This window comes from Nomascus leucogenys, chromosome 22a, assembly GCF_006542625.1.
Source record: "Nomascus leucogenys isolate Asia chromosome 22a, Asia_NLE_v1, whole genome shotgun sequence".
Lineage (NCBI taxonomy): Eukaryota > Metazoa > Chordata > Mammalia > Primates > Hylobatidae > Nomascus > Nomascus leucogenys.
In genome coordinates, this window is record NC_044402.1 from 12,786,324 (window position 1) to 12,803,000 (window position 16,677).

The 16,677-nt window shown below is 52.1% G+C and overlaps 1 protein-coding gene across 2 annotated transcripts in view; it reads left to right on the forward strand.

Annotated features, from left to right (window-relative positions):
• ITPK1 (inositol-tetrakisphosphate 1-kinase) overlaps positions 1-16,677 on the forward strand; it is a 182,485-nt gene that overhangs the window by 140,241 nt on the left and 25,567 nt on the right. For both annotated transcript variants that reach the window (XM_030802367.1, XM_030802366.1), the window contains exons 6-7: positions 16,107-16,205; positions 16,563-16,603. In XM_030802367.1, the coding sequence (XP_030658227.1) occupies positions 16,107-16,205; positions 16,563-16,603 (140 nt within the window). The remainder of the gene's footprint in view (positions 1-16,106; positions 16,206-16,562; positions 16,604-16,677) is intronic.

Sequence of the window (16,677 nt, forward strand, 5' to 3'; positions counted from 1 at the left end):
TCGAGTCACCTTTCACCAGGTCCTCCCCCAATGCTGGGAATTACAACTCAACATGAGATTTGGGTGCAGACAGAGAGCCAAACCATGTCGGCTGGCTTAGAAGTTTGCTGCTGGTCTGAGTTCGAGTTCTGTCATGGTAGATAGATGGACAAGAAGGCTCCACCTTCCTTAATGCCTGAGGGTCAAGAGTTCCATCTTTGGGCAGGAGGAAGCAAGTATGTCACTCCTCCAGTATTCTCTACTCTTCTTTCTCCCCTGCCTCCCCCAGGGCCATGTCAGGCTGCAGAGCAGTGATAGGCTCTGTAAGGTGATCTTGGATGGTTTTAAATGGCAGACCTTCAAATAGTAATACCAGTGATGATGATGATGATGATGATGGACAGGATGTTGGGATCTGACACTTGATGTCTTCTGCATGCTGGTTTCTGTTTTAGGTGCTTTGTGTGTTAACCTGTTTGATCCTTACAGCAATCCTATGAGCAGGACCACTCTTATTGCCATTTTACAGATCAGGAAATGAAGGCACCAAAAGGTGAAATAACCGTCTCAAGTTCACACAGTATGGAGTGTTCAGCCAGGCAGCTCCTGGGACTGGCTACAGTGTTTGGGAAGCACAGCTGGCCCAGTGCCTCTGTTTCCTTGTCCCTGAAGTGGGAAAGGAGCCTTCCTTAACTCTTTCCAGACTTGGTGTTCTTAAGTGGGAATGATGAGACTGGAGACCAGTGACAAAGGCTATCATGCAGTGGTTTGCCCAGTGGTTAAGGGTATCCTTGCCCGCCACATGCTGGCTTTGATCTTGAATGTGCAACCACTCAGGGCCTCTGCTTCTCACATGCAAAATGGAGTGGTGATAGTGATCCATGCTATGGCATTGCTATAAAGATGACATGAGTTGATGCCTGCAAGTGCTTGTTGATGGTGCAGAGCGCACTGCATTGCTTGTCTGGTTATTGTTGACATTAAGCCCTGCATGTGCTGTGTTATGTGCCCAACACATGTCATTTCCATGAGCTTTCATTTTGGTTGTCTGTTAGATGGAAGTCCAAAATGATAATGGTGTTTCTTTTGCTCATGAATCTGCAGCTTGACTGGGTTCAGCTGGCTGGTTCTCCCATGCAGTCTTTCATGGCAATTTAGCATGATGGTGACAGAGTAGCCAGACTACTGACTTGGCAGCTCAGGGACCCAGGGGTGTGTCCAGAGAAAGAGAGCCTCCTCTGGCCTTGCTTCCAGAGTCCATATTCTATTTATCTGTGAGGCTCTAGGGCCAGTTCACATTCAAGGGGACAGCATTTAGGGTCTACTTCATAATGGAAAGAAGCACGTAAGAAACAGAGACTGAGAAGTCCCACAATCTGCTATCTGCTAACTGGAGACTTGAGACCTAGGATTGCTGGTGGTGTAAGTTATAGTCTGTATTAGTTCGTTCTCACACTGCTATGAGGACATACCCAAGACTGTGTCATTTATAAAGGAAAGAGGTTTAATTGACTCACAGTTTGCAGGGCCAGGGAGGCCTTAGGAAACTTACAATCATGGCGGAAGGGGAAGCAAACATGCCCTTCTTCACATGGCGGCAGCAAGGAGAAGTGTAGAGTGAAGCAGGGGAGCATGGGGGGAGCCCCCTATAAAGCCGTCAGATCTCGTGGGAACTCACTATCATGAGAACAGCATGGAAGTAACCACCCCCATGATTCAATTACCTCCCATTAGGTCCCTCCCATGACATGGGGATGATGAGATTTGGGTGGGGACACAGCCAAACCATATCACAGTCCAAGTCCAAAGGCCTGAGGACCAGGAGAGCTGATGCTATAATTTGTGGTTCGACTGCAGGAGACTGATGTCCCAGCTTGAACAGTGAGGCCAAGTGAGTGAATTCTTTCTTACCCTTCCTTTTGTTCTATTCAGGCCTTTGACTGATTGGACAAGGTCCACCTACGTTGTGGGGGAAAGTAGTCTGCTTGACTCCGTTTACCAATTCAAATGCTAATCTCATTCAGGTACACGCAGAACAATGTTAACCAAATATGTGGGAACCCTGTGGCCCAGTCAAGCTGACAAGAAGTAACCGTCCCACCATGGCAGGCCTGCTGTGTTCTAGGCTCTAGGGCAGGTCCCAGGCACACAGAGGTGAGCAAGGCAGGCATAGTCCCTGCTCCTACCAAGCCTCCCACCCCACCTGCCCCCATCAGGGAGGCAGACACCTAGCAACCCTTAATGTCAGAGGAACTGGGTACTGGGGCAGGGGCACTGCCTGGGGCACTGAGCCTGCACCCTGTGGCGGAGCTTGATTGAGAAACTGAGCAAGGCTCATTTTGCCCACAGCTTGGGAGGAGGGAGGAGCTGGAGGCATAGGCAGGCCCTTGGCCATGGAGGACTTCAAGGCTGGCAAGGAGCCTGGACCTGATTCCAAAGGCCGTGGGAGCCATGGGGGAGCATGGAGCAGCGGCTCAGCCTTAGGCTGGGCTTCACAGGTCACACCTCCCGAGTTCTCCCTTGCCCCCTCCCAACAGCATGAGGCATGCCAACACTCAGGAGATGCCACTTCCCTACCCTCTCCTCATGGTGGGTCCAAGGAAGGAGACACAGTCCTGCCGTAGCCCCTGTGCCCTCAGGCTGTGAAGTCACTGCTTAGTCCATGTGGCGAGGGCCTGGCCTTCCCTCACACCCCTGCTCCTCCTGTGACCACAGTCCTCATGTGACCTTTCCTTTCCTCAGTGAACCGGACGGCTGGGCAGCACCCAGTCCTGCTGGGAAAGCCTCGCTCCAGGCTGCCTTTCAGTGACCCAGGCCCCGTGGGCCTTTTGCCATTGGCCTTGAGTGCCCTCAGCTCTGAGTTCCTCAGTGCCTAAGCAGCACAGGAAGTGCCTTCTCTCCTCCCTTGTCCCACGGGGGCACCTGAGAGGGCCACTGTGTCCTTACGCCTGATGCCCATGAGAGATGCTAGCTCCTGGGGAGCTCCTGAGACTGTGCACCTTGGATTGGAACCTGGGCTTGTAGCTCTGTGCCCTACGTGTATGCACCGCTGCACATGCCTGGCCTGCCCAAGGCCCTTGGGGTTGCTGCATTAGCTACAAGGGGCTGCAAGGCTGAGGGTCCACTGCTCCTAGGAGCCAGGCAGGGCTGTCACAGATTTTCAGGTGGCTTCCAGGAGCCAGGCACTTTGTCCTACATCCCCAGGGCATGCCCGCTTCAGGATCTGGAACTTTTAATGTCTTCACAAACAAAACGCAACATGTCATTCCAGTTTTATCTCATCCAGGACTGTTCATAGACCTTTAACACATGATGATGTCACTGCCATCCAATTGTTTCCATCCTTTCTGAAGCCCCCAAATCCCCTACAAATCCAGCCCTGCTCAGTGCCAGCCCCTGCAGGGGCCCCAACTTCCAGGGGCCCCCAACTTCAGGGAGAGACGAGTCATTCATCCTAAGCGAGAGGGACAGTTCGGAGGTGTTAGGGATGTGCCCTGGAGGCACAGGGCAAGGGCATCTCCTCAGAGTAGCCGGAGGGATCTGGTGCTCTGCCAGTCTGCAGGAGGGCAGGGTGGGGGTCTGGGCAGTCAGGCACCCCAGAGGGGCATGGAGGGGCCCTGCCTGCGGGCAAGGCACATGGCTTTCTAGGATGGGATGCCTGGAGCCCTCCAGCCGGGCCACGTGGACAGGACCTTGTGCTCTGGTGGTGAGGGTGCACCCAGCCCCTCTCATCTGGCTCTAAGTCCCTTCAGATCGGGACCACTTCTGTCTCTCTGTCGCTCTCATCCTGGGGCCTCTCACCCGGGCGCTTCCTGGCATCCCCCTCCTGGCTCAGGCCTGTGCTGCCCTCCCACCCGCATGCCTGTGAGTTGACTGTGGGTGTTACTGGGTGGCTGCCATCGTCATCGCTGGCCAATAAGCCATTTGGGTTGTTTTCAGAGCTGCTGTCAGGCTGGAACTTGGCTCACCCGGATGCACAGAACATCTTCCCTGTCTAGAATTCAAGAGCATGTGGCTCCCACCTCCTAACTGCATAACCACAGAGGGAAGGTGACTTTGGACGATGAGTCCAGGGCCTCGATGAGTCCAGGGCCTCAATGAGTCCGGCGCACTTGAACTTACAGATGGGCCGGCCAGGCTCTTTCCAGTTCTGCCACAGCCATCTTCAAGGCTGTTCCAGACCCACAGCGCCACAGGATGGCCAGGCGGGAGATTGCAGGCCCCTCCTCCTTCCTTCGCAGGCTGTGCCAACACTGGGCTTCCCTCCTCCTTTTGTTTCCAGCGCTTACGGCTCACTTATCCCATCCATCAACTTATCTTCACACATGCACACGTGCCAGAGAGATGGTTCTTACTGAGGCCTGCCTTCTCCTGTCCCCAAGGAACATACTGCCTAGTTACTGAATCAGAACCCATATGTGAAAATTTAATAGGGTACAAGAGGTAAACAACAAAACTCGGTAGCAGTGCCAGAAAAGGTACTAGAAAGACGTGACTGTGGGTAGGAGTTGCAGGGTGAATGCCGCTCGAGGCAGCAGCATGGGACAGCGTGTTCTTGGGGGCTCTGGAGAAGAGCTGGGATTCTGTGATGCTTGGAAGAGCAGGTGTTGCAAAGTGAGGCATGGACTGGGGGCCATCCCAGAGATACAATGGGGACAGTATATCCACATGGCGCAAGGGTTTGGCTGGGAACGCTCTTGGGTTGTGCAGTCAGAGAAGAGTTGGGCAGGGTAGCTCATGCCTGTAATCCCAACACTTTGGGAGGCTGAGGCAGGCAGATCACTTGAGGTCTGGAGTTCAAGACCAGCCTGGCCAACATGGCAAAACCCCGTCTCTACTAAAGACAAAAAAATTAGCCAGGCATGGTGGCATGTTCCTGTAATCCCAGCTACTTGGGAGGCTGAGGCAGGAGAATTGCTTGAACCGGGAGGGGGAGGTTGCAGTGAGCTGAGATCAGGATGCCTCTGTACTCCAGCCTGGGTGACAGAGTGAGACTCTGTCTCAGAAAAACAAACAAACAAACAAACAAAAGAGTTGGGAAGTATATTCATTTGCTTGGGCTGCATGACAGTGCTGCATTTAAACCACAGCAATGTACTGCCTCCCAGTTCTGGAGGCAGAAGTTTCAGATCTGAGTGTTGGCAGAGTTAGCGTCTTCTGAGGCCTCCCACCTTGGCCCGCGGATGGCTGTCATCTCCCCACGTCTGCACATGGTCTTCCTCTGTGTGTGTCTGTGTCCTAATCTCCTTATAAGGACACCAGTCCTATTGGATTAGGACCCACTCTACTGACTTCATTTTACCTCTATAAAGACCCTATCTCCCAGTGCAGTCCCGTTCTCAGGCATGGGGATTGGGGCTTCAATATGAACTTGGAAACAGCACTCAGCCCATCACAGGAAGGTACAGAGTCAGGCTGCGGAGGCCTGGAAAGGCTGTGGGCTTCACTGGCGGGTCCTGGATGCCTTGCTGGGAGCTGTCTCAGTACAGGTGAGAGCTGTAGGACGGTGGTTTGTGGGCAGAGGAGCGCGTGTGCGGAGATGATTATGGAGTGAGAGGACCAACAAGGGGCTTCCTGGATTAACAGACTTCAGGAACATTGATTCCAGGAGCTGGGAAGAGGTCCTGGTGCTGGGCCACAGCCCTTGTTCCATCAGTGTCCCAGGAGGGCAGGCCAGAGCAGGCTGGGGGCGCTGTGCTGGTGGGTACCAGGCACCCCGAGGAGGGTGGGCATTCATGGAAACAGGGCTGGGCAATACGATTCTCAGTCATTCTGAATGCCCCTCATGGGTGTGGCCTCACCGCGTCCCTGCAACCACCCCGGGAGGGTGGGCAGCATCACTGGCCTAGTTTACAGATATAAGATCAGAGCATTGGCGGTCCCAGTCGTAGCAACTGGGCTGGCCCTCCTTTTGCTTCCTGGGCTTTCCCTGCCGTGACAGCTTCCTCCCTGCAGTGTCCCTGGCTTCCCTGGCCCTGGGCATTGTGGCATCAGTGCTGGGTACCCCATTCCTTGGCGTGTTACTGACATTTGACCTACTTCCTGGACCCTCCCCAGCAGACCTTGCGTATGACGGTCCAGGTGATGACAATAGTACAGCGAGTTTTTCATGCACACCTGCTAGTGCCAGGGTTTCAACATGAGGCCCATCCTCAGCATCTGCTGGATGCTGGCCACCTCTGAGTGAGGGCAGTGGGACCATGACGATGAGTGGGGGGAGGGGTAACAGCTCTCTGAACCAGATGCTGTTCTAGTCCTCATTTTACAGCGAGGAAACTGAGGCACAACAAGGCAAAGTTTCTTGGCCAGGGTCATATGGCTGATATGAGATGGAGCCAGGATTCAAACCCAGACAGCCCAGGTCCTCTGTGGATCCTGCAGGGTGCCCAGTCGGGTGGGGGAGGTGGATGCATCATTAGTTGGCCAAGATGAGCAGCATGGGGCCCTTGGGCGGCACAGCAAGGGGGCTGCTCCCAGGTGAGCAGGAAGAGGGTGCCTGACCCATGTTGGAGGATGAGCAGGAGTCTCCCGGGCCATGGGTTGGTGCCGGGAGGGGAAAGAAAGGGCGTATGGGGCTGAGCTAGCTGCCCGTGCAGGGGCTCCAGGGCCTGAGAAGTCTGGGGGTGGGTTTCGCTCCAACCCCCACTTTCAAAAGATGCTGTAAGGCTGGCGCAGTGGCTCACGCCTGTAATCCCAGCACTTTGGGAGGCCGAGGCGGGCGGATCACGAGGTCAGGGGATCGAGACCATCCTGGCTAACATGGTGAAACCCTGTCTGTACTAAAAAAATATGAAAAAATTAGTCAGACATGGTAGTGGGTGCCTGTAGTCCCAGCTACTCAGGAGGCTGAGGCAGGAGAATGTTGTGAACCCAGGAGGCAGAGCTTGCAGTGAGCGGAGTTCGCACCACCGCACTCCAGCCCGGGCGACAGAGCGAGACTCCATCTCAAAAAAAAAAAAAAAAAAGATGCTGCGAGAACTTAGATCCTGCTGACCCTGTCCCCAGTGCCCTGCTCTATCAGCAACACAATGGGACCCCTCTCGCCCCAGTTTCCTGCCATACAATATGGGCCTCTACGAACCGGGAGTGGCCCAGGAAGCAGGACTGAGCCCAGCTCTAAGAGCCAGTGTCGGAGGCACACATAGCTGGGGTCTCCCACGTGCAGGGGCGCCCTGGGATGTGGACCAGTAGCCGCTGTTTGACACCTGCCTGCTCCCCTGAGGGCATCCCCCTCTGGGTGCCTGTCATGTGCCAGGCCTCCCAGTAGCTCTCTAGGGAAGCAACACTCCCATTTTACAGAGAGGAAAGCAAGGCTCAGCAGAGTTAAGTCGTGTGCCCAAGGTTTCAGCTAGTGGAAGTTTGCCCCAGGTCCAGTGTCGGGCCGGCTGGCTTCAAAGCTGCCCCTTTAGATGCTCATTCCTCCTCCCTCCACCCCTGTTGTCCTCTCAGGTCCACCTATTTGTCGCTGAACTTTTGTTTTCTTGTAAGTTCTGTAGCTGGCTACCAGTCGGATGAGGGAAAGGTCACCTGGTGGAGTGGATGGGTAATAAGGCGTGATGCGGGAGGCCAGCCTTTTCCTGGCTCTGCTGGTAACTTGTGTGGACTTGAACTATTTCCCTCCCCTTTCTGGACTTGTGGAAGCCTGTGGCTGGGACTTGCCCATCTCCGCGTGCCCTCCCGCTTCATGGTGTCTGATTTGGAGGGGCAGAGAGAGAAGACGGGAACATTTCCGTTTCCCAGTGGCTGATATTCACTCTCAAAAGAACACAACCCACCATCCAACCAAAGAAAGCCTCATTCCACCTCCCATCCAAAAATAAGGATGATAGAGAAATAAGCAACAGTCGCCTTTTTCAGGGAACCAGAAATAGCCTCCCGGGCTCCCCGCTCTGACTTCCCGAGTCTTCATTCTGTCTCTATTCTGGGAGAAGAGCTGCTGGCGCCGCCACTGCGAGCTTCTCGTGATCGAGAGGGAGGGACCCCTGCTGTCGCTGTCCCTCAGGCAGGCAGAAGGGGCTTGTCTGCTGGTACTGAGATGGTGGGGGTGCACCTGGGCGCCACCTGCCAGTGAAGACAGCCAGGCCTGTTTCCTTCTCAGCCTCCCGCTCAGCCGGAGCGTTCTCAGGTTGGGTCCAGTTCGTACATCCTAAGAGCAGCAGGTTGGGCCTTTGCACCGGCTGTTCCCTGTGCCTGGTCGGCGCCTCCCCAAGATGTGCAGCCCCCCTCACCTCCCCACCACCCCGGTCTTTGGAAGGTGCCCCTCACCATCTTGTTCAAATGGCATACCCCACCTCTGCTGGCACCCCTATTTTGTGGTTAATGTTTCCCTGCCAGCTCCGGCCAGCTATACATTTCACTTATCTCTCTGGATTATTGTCTGGGTCCCTTCCACTAGAATGTAAGCTCCTCGAGGACAGGGATGCCTCTGTTTTATTTATTACTATATTGTCAGCTCCTGGAATCTAGTAGAGGCTCAACATGTTTTTGTGTTGGTGAATGGTTATTGGAACAGTAGTACTCTACGTTTCTTATTTACTCCCACTTCATGGGTGTGTCGGGATGCTTTTGGCTACCAGAAACTGACTCAAGCAGTGCAGACATTGCAGCCTGTCATGCCCAGCAACCCGAGCAGGGGCAGCTCGGGATGCAAAACAGTCTGTGGCCACTGAGAGATGGGGTCCTTCCCAGCATGTGCTCTGTGGGCTCAAGACTGCCTTCAGCGAAGGCTGGTGCCCGAGCTTGGAATATGAGCTCATCTCAGTTGAGTCCCCACCCCACGCCAGAGCAGGAGTGGTCCAGGCAGCCGGTGTGTCTGCTGCTCAGAGTGTGGTCAGCAAGCTCCAGCCTGGGACGAATGAACAAGAATGACTGCAGACCTCCCTGCTTTCCTGGCCACCCAATTCCTGCTCCCAACTAGGCTGCTGTCTTTACAGAGTCTGGGATTTCAGAAGCGTGGGGGTGTCTGGCCTGATGCTGGATGTGGCCCATTCTTTGGAAATGTCTTGTTCTTGCATTTCATCTGGACTCCAGACATCTCTGGAGGAAGATGGGCTCCCCTTGTTCCTTCTCTGACTTCACCTTGGACCCAGTGGGGATGGGGAACAAGACTCAATGCATGTGTAGGGAGGACTGGAGGAGGGCAAGCACGCTGGATGACAGCTACTGCTACTGAGAGGTGACAGAGTGCTGGCAGTCCTCACAGCCCTCGCTTGCTCTGGGCGCCTCCTCTGCCTGGGCTCCCACTTTGGCGGCACTTGAGCCCTTCAGCCCACCACTGCACTGTGGGAGCCCCTTTCTGGGCTGGCCAAGGCGGGAGCTGGCTCCCTCAGCTTGCAGGGAGATGTGGAGGGAGAGGCGCGAGCGGGAACAGGGGCTGCGTGCAGCGCTTGCGGGCCAGCTAGAGTTCCGGGTGGGCGTGGACTTGGCGGGCCCCTCACTCAGAGCAGCCGGCAGGCCCTGCTGGCCCCGGGCAATGAGGGGCTTAGCACCCGGGCCAGTGGCTGCGGAGGGTGTACTGGGTCCCCCAGCAGTGCCAGCCCACCGGCGCTGTGCTCGATTTCTCACTGGGCCTTAGCTGCCTTCCCACCGGGCAGGGCTCGGGACCTGCAGCCCGCCATGCCTGAGCCTCCCACCCCCTCCATGGGCTCCTGTGCGGCCCTAGCCTCCCCAACGAGCGCCACCCCCTGCTCCAGGGTGCCTAGTCCCATCGACCACCCAAGGGCTGAGGAGTGCGAGCGCACGGTGCGGGACTGGCAGGCAGCTCCACCTGCAGCCCCGGTGCAGGATCCACTGGGTAAAGCCAGCTGGGCTCCTGAGTCTGGTGGAGATGTGGAGAACCTCTATGTCTAGCTCAGGGATTGTAAACACACCAATCAGCACCCTGTGTCTAGCTCAGGGTCTGTGAATGCACCAATCGACACTCTTCTGTATCTAGCTGCTCTGGTGGGGCCTTGGAGAACCTTTATGTCTAGCTCAAGGATTGTAAATACACCAATGCGCACTCTGTATCTAGCTCAAGGTTTGCAAACACACCAATCAGCACCCTGTGTCTAGCTCAGGGTTTGTGATGCACCAGTCAACACTCTGTATCTAGCTGCTCTGGTGGGGCCTTGGAGAACCTTTGTGTCGATACTCTGTATCTAACTGATCTCATGGGGACGTGGAGAACTTTTATGTCTAGCTCAGGGATGGTAAACGCACCAATCAGTGCCCTGTCAGAACAGACCACTCGGCTCTACCAATCAGCAGGACATGGGTGGGGCCAGGTAAGAGAATAAAAGCAGGCTGCCCGAGCTAGCAGCAGCAACCCGCTCGGGTCCCCTTCCACACTGTGGAAGCTTTGTTCTTTCGCTCTTTGCAATAAATCTTGCTACTGCTCACTCTTTGGGTCCACACTGCTTTTATGAGCCGTAACACTCACTGCAAAGGTCTGCAGCTTCACTCCGGAAGCCAGCGAGACCACGAACCCACCAGAAGGAAGAAACTCCGAACACATCCGAACATCAGAAGGAACAAACTCCAGATGCGCCACCTTAAGAGCTGTAACACTCACCGCCAGGGTCCGCGGCTTCATTCTTGAAGTCAGTGAGACCAAGAACCCACCAATTCCGGACACACTACTAGGTTTTTTTTCCCCTTAATGTGTTGATATAATTAATGTATCATACATTTACCTTTCTTTTTTTTTTTTTTTTTTTCTGAGTCGGAGTCTCGCTCCGTTACCAGGCTGGAGTGCAGTGACACAATCTTGGCTCACTGCAACCTCCGCCTCCCAGGTTCAAAGGATTCTCCTTCCTCAGCCTCCCCGAGTAGCTGGGATTACAGACATGCGCCACCACACCCAGCTAATTCTTATATTTTTAGTAGAGACGGGGTTTCACCATGTTGGCCAGGCTGATCTCAAACTCCTGACTTCAGGTGATCGGCCCACCTCGGCCTCCCAAAGTGCTGGGATTACAGATGTGAGCCACCATGCCCAGCCAAATTTACCTTTTTTAAGTGTACATCTAGTTCTGTAGTTTTGATTATATTCACAAAATTATGCAGTCATCACTATTAATTCTAAAACATTTTCATCACCCCCAAAGGAATGTACCCGTTTGCAGTCCCTCCCAGTTCCTTCCTTCCCCAACTCCTGTCAACCATTAATCTCTTTTTTGTCTCCATGGATTTGCCTGTTCTGGACATTTCAGATAAATGGAATCTTACAGTATGTGGTCTTCTGTGTCTGGCTTCTTCCACTTAGCCCAGTGTTTTCACGTTTCTTCCATGTTGTAGCATGTCTCAATACTTTGTTCCTTTTCATGGCTGAGTAATATTCCATTGTATGGGTAGACCAAGTTTTGTTTATTCCTTCTGCAGTTGATGGGCTTCTGGATTGTTGCCCCGTTTGGACTATGATGAGTAATGCTGCTGTGAACCATTTTTAGGATTTTGTGCGGACATATGTTTCCATTCTCTTGGGTATAAGAAGTGGAATTGCTGGATCATATGGTCACTCTGTTTAACTGTTTGAAAAACTGCCAGACTGTTTCCCAAGCTTCTGTACCATTTCTCTATTCCCACCAGCAATGTTTGAGGGTTGGAATTTTTTCCATACCCTCAGCAACACTTGTTATTGTTGGTCTCTTTTATTATAGTCATCCTGGTAGGTGTAAAGTGGTGTCTCATTGTGGTTTTGATTTGCATTTCCCCGATGGCTAATAAGGTGCTTATTGGCCATTTATATGTCTTATTTTGAGAACTTTCTATTCAAATCCTTTGCCCATTTTTAAATAGAGATATCTTTTTAATTGTTCAGTTGTTGATAGTGTTTTATATATTTCGGATACTAGACCCTTCTCAGGATTTGCAAATATTTCCCCCCATTCTGTGGGTTGTCTTTACGTTTTCTTTATAGTGCTCTTTGAAGCAAAACATTTTAAATTTTGATGATGACCAATTCTATTTTTCCTTGGGTTACTTTTGCTTTTAGTGTCCTATCTAAGAAGCCATTGCTTAATGCACGGTCATGAAGGTTCACATCTATGTTTTCTTTAAAAGTTTTGTAGTTTTAGCTGTTATAATGAGATCATGATCAGTTTTGAATTAATTTTGTATATGATGTGAAGTAGGGTTCCATCTTCATTCTTTTGCATGTGAATATCCAGTTGTCCGAGCACCATTTGTTGAAACGAATATTCTTTCTGCCCCTTGAATTGTCTTGGCACCCTTGTAGAAAATCAGTTGAGCATAGATGCACAAGTTTATTTCCAGATTCTCTGTTCTATTCCATTGATCTTTATGTCTGTCCTTAGGCTGGTACCACATTGCCTCAATTACTCTAGCTTTGTAGTAAGTTTTGTAATGAGGAAGTGTGAGTCCTCCAACTTCGTTTTTCTTTTTCCAGATATTTTAGTGGTCCTGAGTCTCTTGCATTTTCACAGGAATTTTAGGATCAGCTTGTCATTTCCTGCAAAGAAAAAGCTGTAGTTTTGATGGCTATCATATTGAGTCTATAGATCAATTTGGGAGTATTGCCCACTTAACAATATTAAATCTCCTATTAATGAGCCTTGTGTGTCTTTCCATTTATTGAAGTCTTCTTTAATTTCTTTCAATGGTATTTTGCAGTTTTCAGTGTTTAAATTTATTTTTTAAATTTATTTCTTTTTGATGCTTTTATAAATGGAATTGTTTTCTTAATTTCATGTTTGGATTGTTCATTGCTGGGGTATAGAAATACAGTTGAGGCCAGGCATGGTAGCTCACACCTATAATCCTAGCACTTTGGGAGGCTGAGGCGGGAAGATCACTTGAGCCAAGGAGTTTGAGACAAGTCTGGGCAACATAGTGAGACCCCATCTCTACCAATTAGTTGGGTATGGTGGTGCAGTCACTCAGAAGGCTGAGCGGGGAAGATCCCTGGAGCCTGGGAGTTTGATGCTGCAGTGAGCTGTGATCGTGCCACTGCACTCTAGCTTGGGCAACTGAGTGAGACCCTGTCTAAAATACATATATATAATTTTCTCTTTTTTTGAGATGGAGTTTCACTCTTGTTGCCCAGGCTGGAGTGCAATGGCACGATCTCGGCTCACGTCAACCTCCCTCCCACGTTCAAGCAATTCTCCTGCCTCGGCCTCCCGAGTAGCTGGGATTATAGGCATGCACCACCACGCCTGGCTAATTTTGTATTTTTAGTAGAGACAGGTTTTCTCCATGTTGATCAGGCTGGTCTTGAACTCCTGACCTCAGGTGATCCCCCCAACCTTGGCCTCCCAAAGTGCTGGGATTACAGGCATGAGCCACCACGCCGGACCCATAAATATAATTTTTAAAAATTAAAAAAGTACAGTTGCTTTTCATATATTGATCTTGTATCCTGCAACCTTGCTAAACTCATTTATTAGCTCTAATAGTTTTGGAGGTTTCTTAAATATGTGCATTCCTTGGGATTTTCTATGTACAAGATCCTATTATCTGCAAGTAGAGATGGTTTCACTTCTTCCCTTCCACTCTGTATGCTGTTTCATTTTTCTTGCTTAATGGCCACGGCTAGAACCTCCAGTACAGTGTTAAATAGAAGTGGCAAGAGCAGATCTCCTTATCTTGTTCCTGGTCTTAGGGGAAGTGTCTAGTCTTTCACTGGGGAGTCTGGGTTTTTCTAGAAGGTTGAAAAAGCTCCCTTATTTTCCTAGTTTGTGGAGTGTTCTTGCCATGAAAGGGTGTTAGATTTTTTCAAATGCTTTTTCTGCATCCATTGAGATGATCGTGTGGTTTTTGTCCTTTATTAATACGGTGTATTGCCTTGGTGGATTCTGTGTGTTGACACTGCTATCGTTATGAGGTTTGCCACAGAGCAGAGTAGCACACTGTCAGGAACCCCTTGAGCCAGGGAGCTCCATGGGCACTTTTTCTGCGAGGGAGGCTGTAGTCAACAGCAGGGGCCTGGGAGTCAGATGGTCTGGGTGTGACCTCCTGGCTGTACCACTGGCTCACCGTGGAACTCTATGCAGGGAAGTGCCACCTCTGTGCCCTAGTTTCCTCATCTGTGTTTTGATGCAGTGTTTTGAGACATTGGCTACTGGCCACTAGTGATATTACATGCAGTGTTTTGAGACATTGGCTACTGGCCACTAGTGATATTATGTAAAAACTTGGATGGGCCAGGGTGGGGAGGGACAGTTGAGGAGGGCATTGAAATCTGAAAGCCAAGCTGATTCACCTGCTCTAAAAACTCTGGGAGCCACAGGGAGTCTGGAAGCTCTTATGGGAGGTGGCCTGTTTGACCCCAGCAGCCTCCAAATCTTCCTGTGGGAGGAGGGGCCAAGGGTGGAGCCCAGGCTGGTGAGCGCCCGTCTGAAGCCTGCCTACGGCAGAACCCTCCAGTTTATTCAGGCCTGAGCACCATATCCTTTGAGGCTGGGTTGCAGGGGCTGTGTGTTTGCAGTGAGGAGGCTTTTGCACAGACTGCTTCTTCACTTGACAGCCATGGAGGGCCTGCCAGCCCTCACAGTGTTCCCGCCCTGCCTGGGGCCTTGTTTGGAAAATGGCTTTTAGCTGAGCACAAGCTCCCCTCCCTCCCCACCCTGACTTTCCTGACTTCCCCTCTCCTGTGCTGCCAGGTGAGCCTGGCTCCTTGTCCTGGCTCTGCCGTTGACCGTTCTATGACCTTGGGGCCTGTTTCTGGACACTGTCAGGGACCGCTGGGGATTGAACAGGCCTCTGTGCAGAGGGCCTGCAACACTGTCTGCCAGGGGCTCGGGAAACACTGGCTCCAGACCACCCTCCCAGTGCCCCAGAGAAACTGCAACCCCCCAAATCTTTCTGTTTGGAGTTTAGACTGTGAGGGTAGGAGTGGGAGAACAGGGGAATGAGGATGAGGAGGGAGATAAAAGCACTTTTATATGCCCTGTGTAATTCTTGGCATTTGTTTTTATGAGATAAATGAGGCTGGATCTACCTTGATTTAATGTCCTGACCTCCTAGCCAGCCAAGTAGCTAGCAGCTCGAGACAGTCCGCTTCGCTCTGTTTACTTTTGGTTTGGTTTCCAAGCCTGTGGGTGGCAGACCGCCCCCGCCCCGCTCACGCTCAGCCTTTCCTGGCCCCTGTGCCCTGAAGTACAGGGTGGTCCCACCTCTGTGGTCTTATCAGGGAAGGGGGACAATGACAAGAAGCAATAATAACAAACCAGTAATTTCATCATCAGCAGAGAGATTCCAAATACATTTTGTTATCCCACAAAAAAATCAGTTTACCCCTGCTCGGTGCCAGGCATGAGTCAGGATGAACAGAACAGGTCAGCTTTTGAGGGTTTTAGAAAGTTGGGCTCACCCTTAGAATCCACTGGGTGGGCCTGGAGAGGGGCCCAGGAACGCCAAGCTGTGAAGGGTGAGGAGGCATTGGCAGGGGGACCAGGCGCGGCCTGGGCTGGAGCATGCAGCAGAGATGCAGTGAGCGTGCTGGGGAGGCCACCTCTGGAGCTCCATGCAATGCCCTCAATTATGTTAAGTAGTCGGCAGGTGAGGGGTCAGGCAGTGTCCATGTGGAAACAGCTGTGTCACTACCAGCTAGTTCTTTAATCTCTCTGACCCCAGTTTCCTCCTCATGGGATTATTTTGCAAACTGTAGCGGTGATGCCGGCAAAGCCCTCGGTACAGCGCTAGACACATGCTAAGAGCTGTATTGTCACTGCGATTATTATTAAGCCAGTGCATCACACGGTGGGAAAGTCTTTATTGAACCAGAAAAATGGTCATGGCTTATTAAGTTAGGATTCAGGTTACAAAACAGTATCCTGTTTGTACAGCTCTCTGTGTGTAAATGTACGCGTGGCTAAAAGGCCACAGTGGTGGGGTAGTAGTTGTAATGTCTGTGAATATGTACATTTTTTACTTTTCTGTACTCTTCGGATTTTACACAGTGATCATACATGAGTTTTGTAATTACAGAAATGTTATTAGACAATGTAATGGCAGGGCTGTGGTTATTCACACACACAAGCACATGGGACTGCAGAGTTTGGGGACGGTCAGATCCAGGAGCGTGGGGGCACTGAAGGCCCCTGGGGTGGGGCGGGCTGTCGCAGGATGTGCGCCTGGGGCAGCTGCCCAGGAGCTGTGCTGACCAGGCCTCCCTTCTGCCCTAGATGACAGGATCTGCTCACCACCCTTCATGGAGCTCACGAGCCTGTGCGGGGATGACACCATGCGGCTGCTGGAGAAGAACGGCCTGGCTTTCCCGTTCAGTGCGTACCATCCCAGCTCCACCTGAGGGCAGGCGCTGCAGACCACAGGCCAGCATGGGGGGCGGGCTGGGTTTATAGTCCCCTCTGGATTTAAGCTCACCCGAGGATGGACGGGCACATGGCCCTGGGTCCCACTTCCACCCACACCATAGAAACGGGTCCTGGTAGGGGGCACAGGGCAACGTGCTCACCTGCCTGGCCTGGGGGTGTCTACCCACATGTCACCCTTGGTGCAGATACCAGGTGTCCAGAGTCTGTGTCTCAGCTAGAGTTCCTTTCTAGACATGCCAAGTACCCCTGCCTCGTGGGTGAATGGCCTCACTAATTTCTCTCTGCTTCTCTCTCCCCAACCCATAGTTTGCAAAACCAGAGTGGCTCATGGCACCAACTCTCACGAGGTGAGTGGAAGAATATGTGACTGTCTGTTGCCCCTGACCCCCATCCTTTCCACTCGTCGTGTCTCAATGCTACC